General features: G+C 37.2%; 2 protein-coding genes across 6 annotated transcripts in view; one reads left to right on the top strand and one right to left on the bottom strand.

Moving 5' to 3' along the window:
* Window positions 1–1,815: 1,815 nt before the first annotated feature.
* Window positions 1,816–14,682, top strand: rab24 (RAB24, member RAS oncogene family). Of its 5 annotated transcripts, XR_002665651.1 has the most exons (10): window positions 1,816–2,209; window positions 3,467–3,655; window positions 4,982–5,050; window positions 6,104–6,182; window positions 7,287–7,354; window positions 7,459–7,558; window positions 8,671–8,721; window positions 10,114–10,173; window positions 11,151–11,352; window positions 12,714–14,682. XR_002665651.1 is itself a non-coding variant. In XM_022762442.1 (9 exons), the coding sequence occupies exons 2-9, from the start codon at window positions 3,539–3,541 to the stop codon at window positions 11,219–11,221; spliced, it is 612 nt and encodes a 203-aa protein (XP_022618163.1). In that variant the 5' UTR covers window positions 1,816–2,209; window positions 3,467–3,538; the 3' UTR covers window positions 11,222–14,680. The 5 variants fall into 5 exon arrangements, 4 of the variants coding, with proteins under 4 accessions (XP_022618163.1, XP_022618160.1, XP_022618161.1 ...); XM_022762442.1 differs by having other exon boundaries at window positions 11,154–14,680; XM_022762439.1 differs by having other exon boundaries at window positions 11,151–14,680.
* Window positions 12,122–15,860, bottom strand: part of LOC111234523 (histone-lysine N-methyltransferase, H3 lysine-36 and H4 lysine-20 specific-like) — a 31,912-nt gene continuing 28,173 nt past the window's right edge. Inside the window, exon 25 of the mRNA XM_022762669.1 lies at window positions 12,122–12,166. Coding sequence (XP_022618390.1) covers window positions 12,122–12,166 — 45 coding nt within the window. The remainder of the gene's footprint in view (window positions 12,167–15,860) is intronic.

The raw sequence follows: 15,860 nt of genomic DNA, 5'->3' as shown, positions 1-15,860 counted from the left end.
CTGACTGATATTCTCATATTGTGATAGGCGTCACAATAGCAATTGCATTTTAATATAGTCATACAATATAAATGAAGGTGTGTGTGTGTGTGTGCGCGCGCGCGCGTGCAGTTTCTCTTTCTGCTTCCTCTCGTTTTCCTCTCCTTTTTCTGTCTCATTCTTTGTCTTCCTCCTTTTCCATCTTCACCTGCTCTTTTGTCAGTTTTTATGGCAAGCTCCTGTAAAGACAGCATATATTTCAATATTTCTCTTCCAAACAAACTGTTTGAATCCAACAAGGTGTTCAAATCAATGTGATCAAATCAATATGATCAGCTGACTTGGCATTCCCTGAAGTTAAGCATTTTGCTGGATCAGGAGCTCGATGTCCTCCACCACTCGGCTTGCCATGTTGAGCCACTTCTCCACCATCTCTCCACTCTGCATGTGCAGCTCCAGCTCAAACCTGAGACAATCCTCTAGAGTTTTGTGTTTGGTTTTCGACTGTCCTGCTCTTGTGGATCTCCATATTGTTCTCAGCTTAGCCAGGTTCTCCAGATCTGCCTGTACCAGTGCCATCATTATATTTCTGTCACTGGTGATCAGATCATCCTTTTCCTTGTTTAACCTGATTCTGCTCCTGATGCAGAGTTTTCAGCTAGATGGCTAACAATCCACTGGTTTTTCCCCTCTGCTGAATCAAAGTTTGTCTGTCTTCCAGTACTGTTTGACTGGCTTGGCCTAAAGCCATTGGAAGCAGAAATCCTTTTTTTATTTAATTTTCCTGTCCATTTCCCTGCCCACAGTCTCAAATTGTTTGCAGGCTCAGACTACATTCCCCTCCTCGCAGGAAACAGAGTTGAAGCTAAAGTGTCCTTTTCATCTTGCAGCTTTTTTTTTCTTTTTTGATCCCAGCTGAGTCACTTGCTGGCTATTTGCACCCTCAGAGCAGGATTTTAGCAACTTGTTCTCTGCTTTAAAGTCAAGCAGGGCTTGTTGCAGGCCATGCAGGACTGCTGGAGTTTGCCGATATTCAGTATTCCCTTCCCAAGCTTTCTGTCATTGAATACCACCAAGACAATTATTCCAGACATGATGAAATACTAAATAAATACCTCTATTTTTATTCTTTAAGGGTTATAGTGAACAGATTTCACCATAAATAGTGTCAGTAAGGTTAAATAATGACATTGTCAATGGGATAAAGAACACTTCTGTATAGAGCCACAGAACTACATATCACCTGCATTATAAGTGTATATTCTGTGGTTGATGTTGGTAAAATCGAAATGAGAAATACATTCACTGTCATATGACCTGAGAGCAGATCAGCTGACTCACCAAAACAATGTTCCTATCAAAGCAATTCTTTAAGAAGATAGATCTGTTTTTTTTTAAATGTCACCTTTGAGCTATATATTGATGAAGAGAAAATTGTAAATAATTTTCCATGCTAATAGAGTTTTTTTTTAAATGAAGTTCTGATTGCTTAATTAGGATTTTATCTATTGTATAACACATCAGTAAGAGAAGGCCACCAAAAAGTTGGTCAAAAAACATTTAGAAAATAAGTTCCACATAAAGAGATCATTTCTAAAAAAAAAAAAAAAAAATCTTTTTCCAATTCTTAAATGTGTGATTCAATGTAGAAACATACAATAAGTGAAAACCCTAATTTTTGCACTAATTAGACACTACAAATGTTGCTCTCAGTTAGCTAACTTAGCACCATTGCCACAGGCTGCACAGCCAACTGGGCTTCCCAACATCCGGTGGTTGTGTCATGCAATTCGGGCACTTCCTTCTTGCAAACCGCTTCTCCTTGCCTCTGTGGTTCCCACCCAAACAAACAAAGCTCAGCTGGATATTTTTTCCCCTCAGAAACGTGAACCATCTCTCTCCTCTGCTAGCCGTTTCCCATCAGCTAGCTGGACTTGTTTTCAGAGAATGGCGCTCCTGTATACCGCAGACGATGTTTACCGTCTCTGTCTGTAACCTCATCCAACTGACGGCTTGCTTGTAATTTCAGCCATTGCGCAACAGTGTCGGTGGGGTTAACCTAGCTAGCTGCCACTCTACAGCAGCAGCCGGTTTAGCAAGGCTGGGCAGAAATGACGAGCGGTTTGACTGCGACCGTCTTCACTTTAAATCAGGTGTGGTAACCACGGATGACAGACCCGGTTTGGCTCCTGATGTTGTGAAAGATTTGTTGAGTCAAGCTACGTACCAGGTGAGTTTCCAGTATTTGTGTATGGTGCTGAAGTTAGCTAGGCTAGCTCTCAAACCCCAGTAACCAGTAATGCTGGGCTGGTGTTTTGGCCATGTCATGTTGAGGTAACTGAACGACTCATATTTTTACTTAATTTAATCAAACTCAACTATATATATTTTTGAAGTTGAATCATATAAAGTGACGATAACAATCCGCAGAGAGGACAGCAACTTAACAGCTTGATACAGCTGAAATTTTAAGTAAACAGTACGAAGTGAAACAAATCAAAAGGTGAGGTTATATATCGAAAGCTAGCGCTTGTTGCTTTGTAGTTAATTCACTCATTTACAGTTGTGCTGAAGCTAACTAACTCAGTCTATTAAAACATATACATGTTATTTTATTAGTTATTATCAGGTCGTTATGTGTTTTATTTAGTCACTTCTCAACTGCAAATACAGCTTATATAACTTTTACTGCTCTTTTTATATGAATTTTTAATTTATGAAGTGAATACATGGGTGTTTGGATTGTTGGACAGAGAAATCCAGCTAAGTAAAACACTTACAGGAGGCATATGGAGCTGCAGCAATAAGTTGATTAATTGTTTAGTCGATTGACAGAAAAATAATCGCAAACTACTTCCATAATTAACTTATCGTTTGAGCAGTTTTCATTTAAAAATGCCGAAGGTTTGTGTTTTTAGCCTGTGAAGTATAAAGAGTTCCTGGTCTTCTCTATTTCATAACATTGAGTATCTTTGACAAAATGAGACAAAACAACCACTTTGTATTGTAATGGCTGTGTTGTCACTATTTTCTGACGTTTTATAGACTAAATGATTAATTGTTGAACCAAGGAAATATCATCAGATTAGATGATAATGATAATAATTGTTAGCTGCAGCTCGAATTATTTTTTTCTAAACAGTGAGTGAAGAGACTAAGTTGTGACTTCAAGATTTTGCAGTTTGGTTTCACTTGAAAACATTTCATGTTTCAAGTATGGGATCTTATCATGAAGAGATTTGTGTGTAAAATGTGAAAATACACCAGTTAACTGCAGACACAACTGATATTGAAGAAATAGACAATAAGAGGAAGTGAAACGATTTGTAAGTAATACCAGAAATATTTAGAATTTGGCAAGCCCTAGATATCATGAAGGGTTAGAGCACATGTGTCATAATTTTCAGTCTAGAAAATGATTATTTTCTGTTTCTAAATAAATGCAAATTGTGTTTAAGACTTAATTGTTATTTTCACTCATCTGCAGCTGCCTCTTAAATTAACAACCCCCCCAGCCCCATCTGTTTGCTTGTCCTGGGCTTTTCAAAACTCAGTTACTATGAGTGCAATGCGTGTGGATGCCAAAGTGGTGATGCTGGGAAAGGAGAGTGTGGGGAAGACCAGCCTGGTGGAGAGATATGTTCATCATCGCTTCTTGGTCGGCCCATACCAGAACGTGAGTGTCAGCTGCTCCGCTTTAATTTCCATGTCTGCCCGTTGCTGATTCCTTCCCTGACTGCTGCCTAGAAGAAAAGTATTACTTTTATATTTATCCCCGAGGATGTTGTGCTAATAGAGGCTCAAGTCTGGGATCATCATCACCATAAAAGCTCTGATAGAATCTCTGGATGTAGTAATGTTGCAGTTTGTCTCTTTTAACACATACCGCATTAGACAAGGGTTTATGTAAGTATCTTACATATTAATGTGGAAACTATTCAGTCATGCCTCACTTGTGTCCTGTTTAAAAAATACACTGTAATAGTTTTAGAAAGTTGACATTTACATTTTGCTTCACAATAATAACCCACAATGACAGTTTTTTTTTTTTTTTAGAATTTCAGAAACATAAAGTCCATCAGAAACATACATTTCTCATTTACATACTGTAAGTTCTCAGTAGTTCACAGTAGGGGGAAAGTAATTGGGTACATTTACATGTATTACAAGTATCTGTTATTTACTTATACAAATACTTCTATGTCACGATGCTTCAGAGGGAAGAATAGCATTTTTTTCTATAATTACTAGTTACTTTGCAGATTAAGATACTACATTAAAAATATATGTGTATAAAGTGTATGCATTGTTAAAGATTAAATTGGTAGTTCCCAACATTTTTGTCTTTACTAAAAATCAGGATCTACTTCCCTTTTTGTAAAGTACTTATTCAGTCGGCCCATGTTACATTTCAGATGTCCATGAGTTGTTAGCAGCCCCACCAAAGCCTTTCAATAACTGGGAGGCACGAAAAGGTCAAATTATACACAATATATATATATATATATATATAATGTACTTCTGTAACAGTACTTAGTTTTTTCTTCTTTTCTTTCCTGTGCCATTAATCACCTCACAAGCCCTCACATTCATCTTGTGACCCTTTTGAAGTACTAAACTACCTAGCTCTATATAAAGTAGTTAAAACTGAATCCACCTCGGCCACTTACAACAGTAAATGCTGCTTATTCATAGCTGTATCAGTAACGATCTTAATGTGATTTTTAGTAGTTTAACTGAAAAAACTGCATGATAACTAGTTGTGATAAATTGGCCCTTGCCCTCTTTTGGCAGTTGTGTACAATATCTATTTTAAGAAGGGAACAATGTGATGTGCACTTCAGATAGCACACAAGTATCAGTCTAACCCTACTTCATCCTGCCGCCCATTAGTGCCCATTTAGACTGTGGTCTGTGAATGTTCAGACTGAGAGTATCCACAGTCGACAGGGACTCCATGAGTGTCTAATGCTTTACTGCACTTGATTTCTCTTCCTGACAGACTATCGGTGCTGCTTTTGTTGCTAAACCAATCCAGGTGGGAGAGAAAGTGATTACCCTCGGCATATGGGTGAGTTGGAGGCCACATCATGTGAATTTGAGTGTTTGTACTGTAGCCAGGTGAGATGTGAAAATGTGCCCCCTATAACGGCCTAATAGCAAGTCACATCACATCAGCTCCTTTCATCCTCTTTAAAAGCACCACAGTGTATTCTGCCTAACAAAATCAGAGAGTAGTAACTACAGTAACACTGAAGTAGAGTACAAAAGGTTTGAAGTTAGAAGGCTCTTACTCAAACTGTGTGACAGATAAAAACGCTGTAAAACATATATTTTGTGCCTTTTATACAGATTATTAATTACTGTTACAGACAATAAAATGGGTTTTCGTGTTTCTTCAGCTCTCTTGTACATTTGAAATAATTAGCAAGTTTAGTAAATTCCTCTTTCATTAAATACAGTTTCAATATGCAATTCCAAGACAACATCAAATCACGTCAATCCTGTGCTAGCTAGGCTAGTTAACATTCAGCAGGACTACTAAAACTTGTGTTTTTTCTCCATTATAATGTAAGATTGTCAAAAAAAAGAAATGTAAAAATGTCAAATTCTGTCTGTTTGAACAAAGTACGTAGTCACTGCATTTTGCCTTTGTAAGACAGTATTAATATCTGTAATATTATTCTGAACTTGAAATGTTGCATTCTCATGCATACAGTCATTTGCACAACAATGTAACTACTGTACATACAGAACTAATAGCCTCTGTCCAGCTCACTGTTTAAATGTGATGTCTGTCAAGGAAATAACAGAAGGCCAGTTTCAGTTGCATAGCTGTGAGTCAGAGGATTTAAATACTTACGATGATATTTTTATCATATTTACATAATGATTTACTTGCAGTACTTGCATATATTTGAATCACAGTTTTCAGTGACTCCACTACTTTGTAGCTATGAGGGGAGATTAACCTGGATACAGACACATATGACTACATTTAACAGAGTTTAACAAAGTTTAACAGGAAGCACAGTCTTCTCTCGCATATCATTGCACCTTGTATAGAAGGATCGCCATCTCTCTTACCTTCGTCCCACTCTTCTCTTCTCTCATACTCACCCAGGACACAGCTGGATCAGAGCGCTACGAAGCTATGAGCAGAATCTACTACAGAGGAGCTCGGGCGGCCCTAGTCTGCTATGGTAAAACTACACTGCTTAATCATCTTATGGAGAGCTTTCAGGTGTCATAGCTCAAGCTCTGGTGGCAAAAAACAGCCCAGAACAGCTGTAGGCTTCTCTAAACTACCAACTTCACATGCACATGTAGCTGGCGTTCACCTCCTTAAAAATGTCTTGTTAGGATGTTAGGATTGTTACAGTGGCTATGGTTACTAGATAGTCTGTTTTTTTTACCTGCAAGTTTGTGATGCTGGTAGAAACTGTTGATAGTGAAGACAAGACGGAGCAAGTTGAGGAATGAGTTATCAGTTATCTGCCCCATTTCTCAATAACTTCTGCTCACCACTATCACAGCCCTGTATCACGAAGTCAATGAAAGAATGTGGACACAGTTACTGTGGAGAATATAATTAAAGCTTGATACAGTCTGATCACACATAATACCTTGTGTGACTCCAGGATTGTACTGCTTTATCTTTCAACATATCAACACAAATAAACTGAATTCATATCATGCTAATAAAATGTTTCTCTCTGAATATTCCTTTTTCAGGTTAAGATTTGCTACTTTACACATTTTCTAAATGGTCTTTACGTCTTTGCTGCAAGTTGAGGAACTTTGCCTCTTACAAAATAGCCGATGGCATTTCCCACTGGATTAGTCACACTCCTGTCATATTTTATTTAATATCCTCTTTTTGGTCTGCTGGCCTTCTTCTTGATCTTCCGTCGTCTTTCTGTAGAATTTATTCCACCTGTGTTTTCTACCCTGTTTTTTTTAAACTTCATCTGCACAAATTAGTAATTGTTATCCCAAGTTCCGTTTAATTACATTCAATTTTTGACCATGTCCATTGTTAAAAATTGACAGAAGTGGTCAGAATTGTTAGACTGATTGCGGATTTCAGTTAGTTAATACTACACTCCTTCTGCTTCTCCTTTTGCATGCTTGTGTTTATTCACACATCTGAATGAGAATATGGAATCCTTTGTGGAAAACTAAAAGTCTATACATATCTATCTCTCTCTCTATATATATATATATATATATATACACACACACACACACATATCAAACTACTGTTGGTGACTCAGCATGGTTGCTTTGTCATTTTTGTCTTTCAGATCTCACTGACAGCAGCAGTTTCCAGAGAGCTCGGTTCTGGGTGAAAGAGCTGCAAAACTGCGAGGAAGTAAGAGAGCTTCTTTAGTCTTAAGTTGTATGTGAGGCACCAATTCACTTAGTAACATTGTTCTTGTTTTGCTTTGCTTTTTTTGTCTGTGTTGTACACTCCAGCACTGTAAGATCTACCTGTGTGGCACGAAGAATGACCTGATTGAAGGAGATCGGAGTTTGCGCCAAATCGACTACCACGATGTTCAGGACTTTGCTGAGGGTAACTAGAGTCTCAATGTTATATACCTGCCCTTATCTCTTGACCTGGTGGCCTGGTCAGCAGTTCATTTTTCATTTAGTTAGTTGTTACTAATGTACTGTGTGTAATTAATGATACATTAGTTTCCTGCAGTCTTAATTAAGATATCTAACTTTATAACATGAATTACTGTCCTATGTTTACATACACAACATATCCATGATATCAATTTCATTTTATTGTATTATATTTGTATGTGCACTGCAATGTAGTTTGTTAAAATGCTGTATAAGCAATCTGTTTAATGATATACTTTCATTTTAGAAGTTCTTCTTTTTTTTTTTTTTTTACTTTATTTGGGCTGCAGCTAATCATTATTTTTGTTGTTAAGAATTTGTTGATTATTTCCTTGATTATGTTTGCATGCCACTCAAATGTCTGCTTTCTCTTCATTATAAATTAATTTCTGAATTATTTTTGACAGAAAAATAGACTAAAAATTCACTGTCTCAACATGCAGCTGCTAAAAAAGCTATTTATATTTTATCATGTCTGTCAGATTCAGCATAGACATTGAAATTATAGTGAAAGGTGTCACTTTTATGTAATTTTGCTGGTATCATGTCAATATGACTATCAACAGGTCTTTTCTCTGTCCCATCCTTTTGCTGGGAACCGCATGTCATGCGTGTAAGATAGGCGAGACGCTGAATCTCTAGACCACATGACGCAGCCATGAGACGTGAGACACGCTTCTCACGTGTGTGTCACGCAGACAGCGTCTGCTTTAACTTGTTGACATGTGCACCGAAATGAAAAAAGGAGGTTAAGGTTTTATATTGGCCACATAAGGAGTTTCTACCAACAGAAACTTAGCTGCGTTAAAAGTTAATCTTTGAACCTGGAAAAAATGGAAACAATGTTCTCCATTTCCATGGATGTTTCTGAAATTGGGGAATAATTAGATTACTGAAGTGCTTGTAACCTTGTTAAAGAATATTAATAAAACCGTGACCTTTGTCAGCCTCTGCGTAATCAGTAGGAATTGGCACATGGACAAAAACTTCTGTCCTCTTGCACAAGTCTGTGCCTCAGCCTGACATCTAACCTTGATGTTTTTGTTGCTTTCACAGAGATTGGTGCACAACATTTTGAGACCTCCAGTAAAACAGGAAATAACGTGGGTGAGTCACAACCTCAGTCATCTGCAGACTGCATTTAACACGTGTGGTAGGCTCCAAACACAGCTGTATTTATTCATGGTCTGTTTGTGGGGTAAGTGGGTTTCCCTCAGAATTGTAGCACTAAAACCCAAGATAGCTGTTAATACTTGGTTCTTAAGGAAAAAACATCATTTAATACCAGTTTAAGATGCACAGAAAAGCAAAACACAAACATGACAAAAGTCAGTAATCAGCACAGCTGATTCCCTCACTAAAGAAGTCTGCACTGAAATCTGTTAGGCCACGTGAAATACTATTAAATACTATATAAATACTAAAGCTTGTAAAATAGGAGGCTGTCAAATCAGTCTTTAAAAAAATCTTTTTTTCATAGGAAGCATAAGAGGTTTTTAAACCCTTCATTAATGCACTATAATGAGCAACACTCAAAGTGCTCTACATGCAGCATTTGGATACATATGAATGACGAGATTCTAAACTGTCTTGTCTATTATTGCTTATTCACTGTTGACCACCATGAAATATAAATTCTCTTTATAAATCATGAAGAAGATGAGAAAATTTAACAGGATTCACAAGAAGAGAAGCAGGTTGACTGTCCCTTGCTCATATAATGGCTTCAACTGCAAACTATGTTTTAAACTCCATCGCTGATGCGGCCTGTGAGAGAACAGAAAACAGTCTTCTTCCTTCAGAGCATTACTATCCAAATCAGCGGTGATACTGTTCCCTCTCACACCAGGTGCTGAATATCGCACAAACACTGCCATAATGGACACTTATGTCTAAAAGAGCCATCCAGTATAAATGTTGTCAAGGATAATCAGCTTCTGCACAGAGGTGACCAGCAGTTGTGTTTATCTACTGACAGTCTGCTATTCATTTCTGTTCTCTGTAGAGCATCCTCTTGTGATTATATCTCAAATCAACAACACTTTACGCTGTTGTAACCTGTTAGAGAAACATGGACACAGGACTGCGTTTCACCTGTGACAAAAAAGCCAAAGATACTTTTTTTTAACCATGGATCTTCGTTGGGTTCTTTTTATTTGTGAATTGAAATGTCATTTTTAAAGATTTTATTTATTATTATTTTTAATGTAGGTACACAGAGTTTAACACAGACATTTTACAGTACGTTTTTCTGCAGTTAATCTTCTTTTTTTTTTGTTTTTCTTTTTGTATGTGAAACTGATACAATACAGTATTTAGGACTGGATCTATGAAAATTATTTTAATTATTTAGTTTCTTGTAATAAAGTAAGGTAATATTCTGTCTGTTGCTCACAGCGATCTCACACATATTCAGTAAAACAGGTATCACTAATGTGAGTGGACCGGTTTTTATTGTGCCATGATGTATGAACTAACTATTCTTCCTCTGCTTCTCAGATGAGTTATTCCAGAAAGTTGCTGAGGATTACAACAACACTGCCTTCCAGTATATGACAGGTAAGTGTTTCATGTACATACGCCCCTTTTTTTGCATGAATCCTCTCTCTCAAATGGCATTTAGAGTTGTTAATTGGTCACAGTGTATATTCAGAGGCTGTATGAATTGCCACAACAACAACTTTGACTGACTTACAAGGGTCTGATGCTGGTGGAAATGGTTCACCATAAAGACAACATGAAGGACTTAAAAGAAAATCTCAGTAATCTGCTGCTTTTCACAAAAGCCCAAAGTATATTTGAAACAAACAAAACCTTATCTTTCTAAAAGTGAAAGTGGGCAAGTCCAGAAAGGCAGGTTTAGATTTAGGTTACAGTTGTAAATATTCAGAGCCATCTCAAAATCTGAACGGCATGCCAGGATTTGTGTTGTATTTACTGAGTAACCAAGCTTTGGGGTGGCACAGAAGTGGCAAATTAGTGGAAATTGATTTTGTATAGCAGAAATACAGTATGTGGTTCATTGGCAGCTACAAATAAATTAGATGGGCACTAAAATGGATCCCTGGGGAACACCACATGTGAGGAGCCAGATGTGGAAGAAAGACCCTCCACATGCAACAGAAATATTTCTGTATACACATTATGAGCAGAAAAGTAGTTCAGATCCAGGGGCTAAAAGTATTATTTGAACATTTTGGGAAGGGAGAAGATCAGTACACTCATACAACATATTGCTTGAAATAAAGCTACAGCCAGAAGCCAGTTCGCTTAGCTTATTGCACCTAGCCAGGCCTAGCTCGCCTGGCTCTGTCTAAAGGCAACAAAATCTGCTTTCCAGCACCTCTAAAGCTCACACATGAACATGTTTTATTTTGTTTGTTTAATCTCTATAAAACCAAATTGTAAAAACAATGAGTAATGTGTTCAAAAAAAATATCCGAGCAGCTGCAAGGGAAGGTTTTCTTCAATGTAAAAGATCCATCGTCTGAAACTGCTGAGTAGAAGATTTCAAACAAAATCTCTCTCTGTTTCAGCAGAGGAACCTGGCGTCGACTTGGGCCAGAAGAAAGACTCATATTTCTACTCCTGTTGTCACAACAACTGATTCTGAGCAGCGGGAAGGGAAACACAAGTGGTCACATTCCCTCAGCTGGAGTCAAACCTGGAAATGCTGGATGGGCATCAGATTTTTTGCTCTGGATCTGGTATCCAAGTGACAGAAAAAGAAATCAAACGGTACTGTTTATACCTTGTTAAATATGTTTATTTCTTTTGTGCCATAAAGAACTGTGGGCTACAAAGCTTTATAGAAGAGGATCCACTACGGCTGCAACTGTTACTGGGTGAAGAGGGATTTAAAAACCAACACTTCCATCTTTCACCCAGTTATGTCCTGTGTTTTATTCCCACATCAGCTGGTCACCTCTCTGAGCTGGACCATATCATGGAATAAACATATGCCTAAAGCTGTGCTGTTAAACAGTCTGAAGATGTGCTGTGGTTAAAAGATGATCTGCAGTGATGAGGACGTTTAAATGGTACTGACAGGAAAGAGGGATCTGACTGAGTCCACAGTGGCAGAGAAAACTTGATTGATGCTGTTTATTGTTGTAGCAAGTGCAGTGCTCCGGGATGGTGAATGTTTTGTTTACAGCATTTAATTTTTGTTTACTTTGAACTGCAATTTACCTCATTGTGGAAACCCATTTGTTAGGCCTGCACATCTTAAATGAAGCCTACACCAATGGAGTGAATCCAATGAGGGCATGTGTCAAGAAACAAAACGAAACGCTCCTATGTTCTCAGCCATACTCCGTTGAAATGAACACTTATGAAACATTGACAAATCTGGTACAATGCATGAATGAAAAGATACCAGTGATCTTTATAAAGGCCTTTGTATCCACAGTAGAAATGGCAGGACCACGTGTGTGTTTACCACAACATTACAACAACTTTTGCCATGTGACAACTATGGATGTATTAAGAGAGCTGATGAGCCCCGCTACTGAGCCTTGCTGCTGATTTGCTCCTGTGGCCACTTGTGGTACTGCAGTGCAAAAACATTAAGCGGCCCAAAAAGCATTTTTAGACCACTAATATAAAAGAGACATCTCAAAAAACATTAAAGCTGTTTTTAGTCGTGTGACACCATCCCAATATAAAGTCCACGCAGCCAGCGAGAGAAACACTAATACTCGAGCAGTGGGCCACACAATTCAGGGGCACACCTGGAACCTAAAAGACATTTTTGGCTTATGCGCTTTCCAAGTAATTTTTCATTGAAACAAACAGGCGCCATCTTGGAGTGTGGTATCCAGTTCTTATAATACATCCATGCTGACAGTATGTACAACATGTATCTGGTAAATTATCTTTTGCAACATAAGCTAAGATTCTGTCAAAAGGAAATAAAAGCTGATTTTAGGTGATGGTTGCTAAAATGTCAAGATCTGTTATAAAACTACAAGACCTAAACTGACTGGAAGAACATTTGAAGACAGTTTCCTACAAGTTCTATTTTGTAATTCTAAATGGCATATGTGGTATGGTACACATATGGAAATATCAAATGATCTTTCTGTCATTTCTTGCAGTGAAATGTTCCCTTGAAGATGAACTCTGAAAGGTTTTAGGAAAAACTCCACTTCTACAGAAATGATGATGATCAATGTTCCCCTCGGCTTTGGTGACAAACTGTCGATTTAACCAACACAGGAAAAAGCCTTGTGCGTGAATGTTGTAATATGATACAAACTGTCATCTCTCAATGTTCTCAGAACAGTATTTACATATATATTTAAGAGTCAAGTCACTAATTTATTGCCTTTTAAGTTGTGTTGCCAGATGTGGGGAAATAAGTGGACACAATCTCAGTCTCCCCCATGTTGCTGCTTTGATGTGTTCATGTCATATGTGTTGATATTTTGATGCACAATATTTTTATTGCAGGCTGTTGAAGAGAGACTGGTGTAAAATACAAATATGTAAAATTAAAAGCTTATTGAAATAATGTTTCAAAATTCTGATGGACCTTAAATTTTACAGTAATTTTTCTGCCCTTGTGTATAATATGAGCTTTTTATGCATTTCTGTGGAAAAAACTGGCAAAAATAATGGCAATATATTGTAAAGTGTAAAATCAAGGGGTATTGCGAATCATTACAAATCCTAGCATGAATCCACTGTGGCCTGAATTCGAGGCATAGTGAAAACTTTTGTATTCAGTTAAACTTTTTCAGCAACTTTTTATTATTCCACTTGCAAAAGTTTTTGCTGTTTTAAAATATCTCATCTCTATAACATCATCTCATGTTGTCTGTCCCCACACTGAAAGAAAAAAAATAAATGAAATAAAAGCTTGTGCCTCAAAAAGGGATGTTACTATAAGCCAAATAAAATCCCTTCAAACCAGTAAAACTGTTGCTGGAACAAAACAAGTAAAGACAAGATTAGTGTTCACAGTTGACTTTTCCGTTCTGTGGTAACTTGTTTAGCTCATCACCTGAACTTTCTATTGCAAACTATTTTCAAAATAAAATAGGTTGAGAGCGTTTTCAAAAACTACAATTGGTGATGCATTGAGGGACACTCAGACATGTTACACTTGATTATCATTCGCCAAAAAGCAGGAAAATCATTTTATATGACATTAAATAAAGAAACAAAATCATGTTATAGGGGAGCTGCAGGCTGAAAAATGGCTTCAGAAGGTATTAAAAAAGTAGAATTTACAAAAGTCCCATATTTTCTCTTGCCTTTTAACATTAGTTATATTTTTTGTACATGTTTGTGGGCCTTCAGGAGACTTTAAAGTCAAGAGTTTAAGTCAGTGTCATCAGACCCAGTCACCATTGTGAGCTTTAGAAGCTATGAGCTCACTCTCTGATAATGGCCAAATGTCAATTTTAGAAAAACCTAAAGAAACTTAAATGGATTCATTATTTTTAAAATTGTTAAATCCATCAATCAATTTCTCGATATTTCTCCTGCCTGCATAAATTAATTTAAGCTAAATGACGGGTTAAAATGCCATTATTTTAAAGCGCTCTGTATCTGTATTCAGCCTTCATGAGTCTGAATGTATTTCTACATGTTTACACTCATTATGAGTCTGGCTTGTGATTTATGATTTATTTTTGAACTTGAGTTGAGCTATTTTCTTTGTGTGTGTGTGTGTTAGTGTTGAAGAATTTTATTTAAATCTCTCCATCAATCTTTGTTGAAGCTGCCTTTTCTATTATTTTACCCATGGTTCACCCACACTGGTGTTTTTACTTATTGTGACTAATCACGCCTCGTCTCTGGACTCTGTGGGTGTGAAGAAAGTGTGCTTGATTTACATCTCTGATCTCTCATGGTTGAATCCAAAAACAATTGTAACGTCTCTGGAAACATTGCTGTAAAAAGTGAAAAATAAAGTTTACCACAGCATCTCCACTACATGTCTCTGTTTGATTATCGGCTAATAGAGATTTAACTTGGTCCCAGATCTCAAATAGGTCTCGTCTTATGAAACAATTGACCAATCAGAGGTTTAGTAAGTCAGACGCATTTCCCATGGGCCCCCCTCTGACTGCTTCCTGTGCCACCTGGCATCAGCCCTGGATAACAGGTAATGTAATGATTTGAGGATGGCCATTGGAAACAGTTTCTCCCAAACACAATAAAAAAATATTGTGTTTTTCCAATAAAACTTGTGTTAATAATTTTGCACTGGGAAGGGCATTAACTATCTACCATCATATTTTGTCTACTACAGACCATGGCTTTTGTCCAGCAGTGGCACAAGGATGACAAACAGCAGAAATTAATAATTAAATGTGGAGTTATGAGTTTATTTAGTTATTTATTTTGTATTTCATGCCTTGTACTTGCATTTTCTCTTTTATGGTGTGTTGTACAGTGTCCTTGAGTGCCTTGAAAGGTGCCTATAAATAAAATGTATAATTATTATTATTAACATCAGCAGGTGGTTTATCAGCTCAAGGTTTTCACAGGTCACAGGTCAATCCTTGAGCTCATGTCAGTGTTCAGCTGCAGGATCAAACTGGAGCTGTGGGCCCTGCCCTGGGAGCTCCGTTGTTGAAAAAACATTGTTGACCGACTTTTAATACATTTTAAAAGGACATGGGAGATAAATAATTGCATTTGTGCACAGTATATCTTCCTGAAATGTGGAATTATGTGATTTAATTAAATTAATTTAAAGCCACATGACTGGGATTTGAAAATGTCTGACCATCATCAAAATAATTGAAAAGATGCTGCAAAAAAAAAAAAAAAAAAAAAAAAGTGGCTTTAATTTTATGTACAGATATATGTTTTCTATGTAGTTTAATGTTAGATCAACAAATGAAAAAAGAACAAGGCCAGCACAAAGTGCTTATTTTATAACTTCATCTTCTTATATATTTATATAGCAGTTTACTGGTCAATGGTTGAGATCAAACAGGTCATAATTACACTGGAATGAAACATTGCTTGTTGGGCAACTGTAAAAAGGCATTATCAGGGAAACTTGGCTCTCACGGGCGCCAAACCATTCCTTAAAAATATCTCCAAAGAAATACACTCTAAGGCATTGGCAGATAACACACAGACAATATTATAAGCTTGAAGACAGAGCGAAACGCATGTGGCAAGAACACATACTGAAGTGCAAGCATCGTGGCAGAAGTCCGTCGTTTTCGTTATCCAATCGAAGACTTTTGTTTCCCCTCGGTGGAGAGTCAAGAACGAGG

Source organism: Seriola dumerili, unplaced genomic scaffold (genome assembly GCF_002260705.1).
Source record: "Seriola dumerili isolate Sdu_G_001 unplaced genomic scaffold, Sdu_1.0 BDQW01000449.1, whole genome shotgun sequence".
NCBI lineage: Eukaryota > Metazoa > Chordata > Actinopteri > Carangiformes > Carangidae > Seriola > Seriola dumerili.
This window is presented reverse-complemented; position numbering and strand designations above follow the sequence as displayed.